This window comes from Malania oleifera, chromosome 2, assembly GCF_029873635.1.
Source record: "Malania oleifera isolate guangnan ecotype guangnan chromosome 2, ASM2987363v1, whole genome shotgun sequence".
In the NCBI taxonomy this organism is placed as follows: Eukaryota; Viridiplantae; Streptophyta; class Magnoliopsida; order Santalales; family Ximeniaceae; genus Malania; species Malania oleifera.
In genome coordinates, this window is record NC_080418.1 from 5,534,630 (window position 1) to 5,542,556 (window position 7,927).

Genomic DNA, 7,927 nt, shown 5'->3' on the forward strand with positions numbered 1-7,927 from the left:
GTGGCGGAATTTAAGTTCGAACTTTAGAGAAAGTATAGAGTCTAGAAGTTTTGGAAAAAGTAGAAATAAGACTGAAAGTAATTTTGGCCATATAAGAGGAATATTGAAAGTAAGATCATATTTGATAATTAAAAAATTAATAGTACTATCTTGAATCGATTAGGCAAGTAGGAGGAGAAATTAAAGAGGATGTACTTTATAAAGTTAAAACAAGTTGGATAGAATGGAGGTGTGTTTCACTAGTGCTGTGCAATCGTAAGATGCTGTTAAAATTAAAAGAAAAGTTCTATGGGATGGAGATATGACCGGTGATGCTATATAGATGAAAATGTCGGACAACTAAAAAAGAACATATTTAGGTGGATGAATGGTAAAATATTAAAAGATAAATTAAAAAATAAATATATTTGTAATAATTTAGAAATAGTATCAGTAAAAGATAAGATAAATGAGTGACAACTTAAATAGTTTGGATATTTGAAAGGAAGGTCAAATAATATACCAATGAGGTGAAATGAGGTAATTATTGAGATAAATTTAAAATAATTTGAAATAAGGGTATGAGGAAGAATTTAACAATTCTTAAGACTTTAAATTGAGATAGTGCACCGAAAACTATCTTAATTAATTTGAGAAATAAGGGATATCAAATAAATTAAGTATACATGTGCATATATAAATATATATGTTTGTATATATATGTATATATATATATATATATATATATTTATTGTGGTGAGGAAAAACTAGAAAGCGACAGAAGGATGAGTTGACCAAAAAATATTGAACGGCTAAGACTGGGAGATTGTGCCATTGTGGTACCCATTGTCATACGTACGCTAGAGTAGCCCAGTAGCTGTTAAGACTATTAATTTCATGATCAACCATAATGGACGTGTCATCCACAATGTAAATATATAAACACACTAAAATGTCAAACTGGAATCCATTCGACCAATAACTTCGCGCCACGTGTAGCCCAACCCAACTATAAATACAGCTGGCCTACCCCCGTCCACATCGTCCCCATTCCATCCCCAACTAGAGAGAGTGAAAGAGAGAGAGAGAGAGAGATGGGTCAGATGGGGTTTGTATCAGTGGCTGTTCGGGCGGGCTGCGTGGGTGTTATGTTAATGGCCTTTGCCATTCATTCTTCTGCACGAAACACTATTTTCCTCTCATCAGGTACTTCTATTTCTCTCTCTCTCTCTCTCTCTCTCTCTCTCACACACACACACACGCAGACACACACACACAGTAGCTTTGATAAAATTAAACAAGTTAGATTAATTGGGTGTTTAGACATCATAGCTAGCAGGAAAAAAGAACCGATTTTAATTTCTTGAACGAGCAATTAGTCAACTAGAGTTGGTCGATCTGTTTTCTGCCTACACATATTCATGATTTAAACAAATATGTTGTGTGTGTGTGTGTGTGTGAGAGAGAGAGAGAGAGAGAGAGGATTATAATATGAACATATATATATATATATATATATATAGATAAATGCAAGTGGGAGATGAATATTACTTAATGAGGATTTTGAACTTTTGAATAAGGATCGTAGGGAACCGTGAGCTACCTACCCACCTAAGCTATCTATCTATCTATCTAGCACCATCGTTATCCCTTTAATGTTCCTGCAAATTGATAACCATCCATTGCCCCTGTTAGCCTAGCCATGCCGTCCTCTCTCTCTCTCTCTCTCTTTATATATATATATATATATATATATATATATATGCATGCATTCATTTCTTCCCCATGCCTCTCTTTATCAACCAACTTCCATCTTCTTCTTCTTCTTCTTCTTCTTCTTCTTCTTTGCCTTCATGTATATATTTTAATTTAGTTTACACGATTTTCAAGTCTTTAGGGGCTACAATTTTATATTTAAAATAATATTTTCAAGTCTTGGCGGTGCCGCATTAAATGTACATATTAGAAAGATCACTCTTACGAGAGCGTCAAAAATAAGGAAGAATCCTTCATGGTCTCACATTGACTTTGTATTAGGAATATTTTGGGCTTATAAGGAGGGATTTTGGCTCCAAAAACTGAGACATCTTTTATAAGATAAACCCCCGAGCCCAGATAACACTCACCAAAATTGGCCCAAGACGATTACATTATCCTATGATCTAATAATGGACTAATCCACAAAAAATAAAATATATGTAATCCAACACAATCCTGTGTTCCTATATCTGTCTAGAGTATTCAATCTTCCGAATACAAGAGCTTAGAATTGATGCAGTTGGTTTTTTTGTAAAATCAATTTAATTATATGTACATACTTGATACGTACGCTGCATGCATGCATCAATAGTCTATCAAATTAATGATGTTAATTTTTACAAATGGTAATTAATTAATGATGAAATTATGTAACGTTGCAGCAGGGAAAGAGATGGTAGGGTTGGGTGGTGGCCATGGAGGAGGGCAGGAGGGCATCGTAAGGTCTCTTCTGGAGGAGGCGGAGGTGCACATCAACGATTACGGCAACGCCGGCGCCAACCACGGCCACGATCCTTGGAACAGGTTCGGCGGTGGCCGCCCGAAGGCGTTGTCCTCTCAGAACGACTCTACTCCATAACATGCACTCGATCTCAACTATCGTCATGTTTTTCGAGCCTTTACTTAATTAGTGTGTGTACGTGCAAGCATGCAATGCAACATGTACAATATATATATATATATATATATATATATATATAAATGCTCTTGTTATGTATTAGTATTTATAATTTGCTTGTAGGTACATGGACAATGGTATATGCCAGCTAGTTATTTTTAGGTTGGCATTGTTATCATAAGAGCTAGGCATCATTATGTATAAGTGAGATATATGATGGTGTACTAAGATGATTTGAGACCCTCGATTAATTATTCAGAATAAAAGATGTTAATTTTCTAACTTCTTGATTTTGATGGAGCTTATAAGTTATAATTAATTATCTATTGTCATGAGAGGCTTTTTTATTTTTTTCCTTTTCCTTTTTCTATTTTAGCAAGGTCAACATGAAGAAAGTTTAAATATTTTTTGCAAGAAAATTAGATATTTCAATAAAGAAAAGTTAATTAATTAGTAGAGGTGTAGATCAAAGACGTCCTTAATTCATCAAGAAAGATGAAGTTAAATTGCTATGAAGAGGAAAAAGGCATGCTAAAAAGACTTGGGGCCTATTTAGTTTTGGAAGAAAGTTTTTATTTTTCATTTTAGTTTTTTCAAAAATATTATAAAAAATAGTTAATTATTTTTTCATTTTTATGACGTTCATATGAAATAAATGAACAAAAATAAACAATTTTTGCACTAATTGCTGATGAGAATAATTTTATTTTTTAAAATAACTAAAAAATATAATCTATTTTCTAATTTGTCTTGCTTAAGGACGAAGACATTAAAGAAAGATGGCGAAATTATTTTAGTAAGTTGTTTAATTAAAATCAAATAGAAAGCTTAGACTTAGAATTATCAAATGAGCAAAAAACTAAAAATATGAGATTTATTAGTAAAATTAGAGTTAATGAAGTTAAGTTTGTGCGCACTAAAAAGAATGAAAAATGGGAAAACTATAGGACTAGATAACATCCCAATTGAAGTTTGAAAATGCTTAGGTGATAACGGAATTATATGGTTAATTAATTTATTTAATAGAATTAAAAAATATAAGAAAATGCGATATGAATGGAGGAAAAATACATTAATACCTATATAAAAAAAATAAAAGAAGATATTCAAAATTGTAATAACTATCGTGGAATTAAACTTATGAGTCATACGATGAAACTATGAGAAATGGTAGTTGACAAAAGATTAAGGTTGGAAAAGAAGGTCTAAGAAAATGAATTTGGTTTTATGCGCGCCCGTGAGATCTACCCCATAAGTTATATATCTTTTAAGAAGATTAATGGAAAAGTTTAGGGAAAAGATGAGATACTTGCATGTGGTTTTTATTGACCTAAAGAAAGCATATGATATGATACCTAGGGATGTTCTATAGTGGGTTTCAGAAAAAAAAAAAAAAATGGTGTCTATAGTAGGTATATTGATGTCATTAAGGATATGTACGATGGAGTAATGACTAGTGTAAGGACTATATATGGAGAAACTAGAGAATTTTCAATCACCATAAGTGTACACACATCAAGGATGTGCTTTGAGCCCTTATCTTTTTTATCCAAGGATCTTAAATCCTTCTCCAATGATAAGTTGAGTCTCCCTGCTTCTACCTGTGAAATAAAATTATAAGCGGCCCTGGTGTAGAGACCCAGAAAAGTTATTCATGGATAATAATAATAATAATAATAATAATAATAATAATAATAATAATAATAATAATAATAATAAGAGAAAGAGTAAAGGGAAGGAAATTTTTAAAAGTGAGAAAACAGGGCTTCGTCAACGAATCCAGGGTCTTCGTCGACGAATGTCCCACAGATTTCGACGACAAGGTATACGTGTCTCGTTGACGAGAGATTACCGAGAGAGTTTAGGAAATTTCAAATTCGTCAACAAAATAGCCTCCTCGTCGACGAACCACTTGAATTTGTCGACAAATCTCAGGCTATAAAGGGTGAAACCCTTATTTTTCAGCGCCATTCTCTCTCTCTCTCTCTCTCTCTCTCTCTCTCTCTCTCTCTCTCTCTCTCTCTCTCTCTCTCTCTCTCTCTCTCTAGACCCATGGCTTTCTCTCACTTCTCTCTTCGTTTTCGGCTTCGTTAAGGCCCAAATTGACGATCAGGAACCGCCACGAGGTTCGTGAGAAGATTCTTTGCATTTTAGGCGGAGTAGATTTTCGGATTGAAGTTTTGGGCCACCATTCCAAAATCAGCGTAAGTAAGATACTTTAAGGATTTTTAAGTTAACTTGGAGTATATATAGTTTAGAGATATCTGAATGATAAATGTTTTGGGAGTTGGGTTGTTTAATTTTGTAAAAAATGTGATTTTTAGGCTTTTGGGCTGTGAGCACCGAGGAGCGTCAGATTTAGGGTGTTAGTGGACCTCTCAGTAAGCCAAGTAAGGGGAATAAATTATAGGAGTCTTTTTCTGAATATTATGGGTTGAGAATTATGAGAAATGGAATTATGATATTTTACTTGAAATTTATTTATGATATATATACGAGATGAAATTTGTGTGACATATGATTTATATTGAGAAATGTTTAAACTGGGTTAAATGATTTACCATGAGAAATATGAGATATGATAATATGTTTTTTTGAGAAATATGGAATAATGTGAAATGAGATATGTATATGGTGATATGAGACAAAATGAGTTGTGAATAATAAATTGCGAAAACTAAGTTGAGAATATTGATTATGTGAATATTTCAATGTCAACACTACAATGCAAATTTTGAAATGCGAAAAAGAGACATGAAAATATTGCAACATAAATACTGTAATATGAATGTGATATGAGTATATTGAAGATGTGAATATTACAATGATAATACTGCAATGAGAATAATGATATGCGAATACTGAGATGGGAATATGAAATTGAGATTATGAGAAATGTGAATATTGCAACGTTAATTCTGCAATATGAAAATGAGAAATGTGAATATAAGAAGTATGATTATGAGAAATGTGAATATGTGAAATGTAATTATTGCAATACAAAATTCTACAATATGAATACTGAATTGTGAGAATTGAAATGTGAAATTTTGAAATATAAATACAAACATGTGATTGATAAAATATCAATACCACATAATGATTGCTAGTATGTGGCAGTGATAACCCTGATGGATGGATATAGAAACCCTAATGATGGGTTATGATATAGAGCACGGTACCGTTGCTAGTGGAGTTAGTGCAACCACACAGACTCATGGAGCGTGTGACATGACAGTAAACTGAGTTGTATAGTAGAGTTGTTGTGCCTCTTGAGTCAGGATCAGGGCTTTTGGCCTACCAATCATACTGTAAACACGGGATATATGATGATATTTGACCTAACCGGGTCAGCCAACCGCGGTTAGGTCCAGCTTTAGAGCCGCACAACCCTATTCATGGGGGGAAGCATGATGTGTAGAGATATCCTCAGGGCAGCCATGAATATAGACACAGATGTATCAATAACTGAGGACACTCATAAGCTAGATATGGAAATGGAAATAAAAAGGAAATGGAAATGGAATGAAAAGGAAATGAAATGAGAAAGAAAATGAGAAATGAATTAGTGTGAGTTAATAATATAAATAATTAAAACAAAGTAAAACATACCGCCTTAGGGCTTATTGAGTAAGGTGAGTGTTCTGATAAGTATCAGTTGAGAAAATTAGACTAGGATGCAAACGATATCGGGGTAGAGGGAAGCTACTTGTATGGGCGGGTAAGCTTCCTTATTCTTAAGAACTTCGCTGATAAACATGGGTTGTGTACAAATGACTTTGGAATTGAAAGTAAATGCTTATGAAAGCTTGTGTTTTATACCTATATGATTATGATTATGGAATTTGTACATTTTTTCCAGAAGATATTATTACTGAAACGAATATATGTTATGATATAATGAATCTTATATTGCTACATATTGTAGATAATTTATTCTATCTTATAGAGATGTGTCTCACCCAATTATTTAAATATTTTAGGAAACCGAGATAGACCTGGTGATAGAGCTCCGAGATAGAGGGAAGCAGATACTCTGGGTAGACATGGTGAGTATTTTGAGTTAGGGAAGTTTGATTCCCCTAGAGGTTTTGTATTAGACTTGTGTATATGGATGGTAGTAATATGTTACGTGTATGTGACAAATATACATACATACATACATACATATATATATATATATATATATATATATATATATGAAATGACTTCCACTGTTAGGATTGTGTATTCGAGTATGAATGTATACCCGGTAACTACTTTCAGGTTGGGTTATGTGCTATGGTATCAGTGGTTGACATGGCAGATTTGTGATATATATGTTGTTATGAAAAAAAATGGTATGAAAAATCGATGCGTCACACCTGGTATCCACCATAACACGAGTACTTTTCCTATTGATACTCAAGTCCATAAACATCTATCCTTTTGCTTATGTAACTTATGGTGCTTTCGCATGCTTCTTCAATGCGTTCACTAGTCACATTGCACCCATCCTTGGCGTATCCTCCTCTTCCTCATGATTCTCCAATACCCCCTCCGCAATGGAAGCTTGTAAGGCATTGAGTGATGACTAGTGAGGGCATTCAACAAATCTGTGAGAGCCTTGACATAAATAGCATCAAATTTTACCCTTCTTATTGGGTGTGTTGAACCCATGAGATGATGAAGCTTCTTTAAAAGTTGACGCCTTACTGTCGACTCCCTCACTTTTTGGTTTGCCCTTCTTGAAAGACTTTCCACTATTTCCACCTACAATATCACCCTCTTTGGACAAAGTGGTATTATCACTAGCTAGCATATTCAGTCAAGCGTTCCTTGGCAGCTTATGAGGTAGATAAGTCTTGAACTCTTTGTGTATGAAGCTCTGTCCTTGCTCACAGGTTCAACCCCTTAAGAAAATATAATAGCTTGTCCTTTTCTGGCATATGCATGTCTTTGATATCCAACATCACAGCAGAAAAATGTTTCACCTATTTCATGATTGACCCAGTACAATTAATTATGGTCTCTTTCAGCTTTATTCTAGCATTATACTTAACATTCTCAGGAAAGAATTGGGTCTTGAGCTCTCTCTTTAAGTCTGCCCAAAATTCAACTACATAGTGTCCATTTCTCAATTTTGTTATATTTGGTATGCCACCAGAGTTTGGCGTCACAACCAAGTACATGATCGTAGTATCCACTTTCACCTATTTTGAGTTCGTCCTCAAAGTTCAAAAGTACCACTCCATATCAAACAAGAAGTTCTTCAACTCATTGGCATCACGAGTACCCCCATACATCCTGGGT

The 7,927-nt window shown here is 33.9% G+C and overlaps 1 protein-coding gene across 2 annotated transcripts; it reads left to right on the forward strand.

The window, feature by feature from the left end:
• Positions 1–1,028: 1,028 nt before the first annotated feature.
• LOC131149079 (uncharacterized) lies at positions 1,029–2,917 on the forward strand. 2 transcript variants are annotated; one of them, XM_058099153.1, is made up of 2 exons: positions 1,029–1,185; positions 2,400–2,917. In XM_058099153.1, the coding sequence occupies exons 1-2, from the start codon at positions 1,074–1,076 to the stop codon at positions 2,594–2,596; spliced, it is 309 nt and encodes a 102-aa protein (XP_057955136.1). In that variant the 5' UTR covers positions 1,029–1,073; the 3' UTR covers positions 2,597–2,917. The 2 variants fall into 2 exon arrangements, with proteins under 2 accessions (XP_057955136.1, XP_057955137.1); XM_058099154.1 differs by having other exon boundaries at positions 2,403–2,917.
• The last annotated feature ends 5,010 nt before the right edge of the window (positions 2,918–7,927 follow it).

Bases quoted from the DNA above. Each gene is read 5' to 3' on its own strand.
- LOC131149079 (XM_058099153.1), top strand. From the start codon at position 1,074: ATGGGTCAGATGGGGTTTGTATCAGTGGCTGTTCGGGCGGGCTGCGTG. The intron at 1,186-2,399 runs GTACTTCTATTT...GTAACGTTGCAG, and splicing joins CACTATTTTCCTCTCATCAG to CAGGGAAAGAGATGGTAGGG.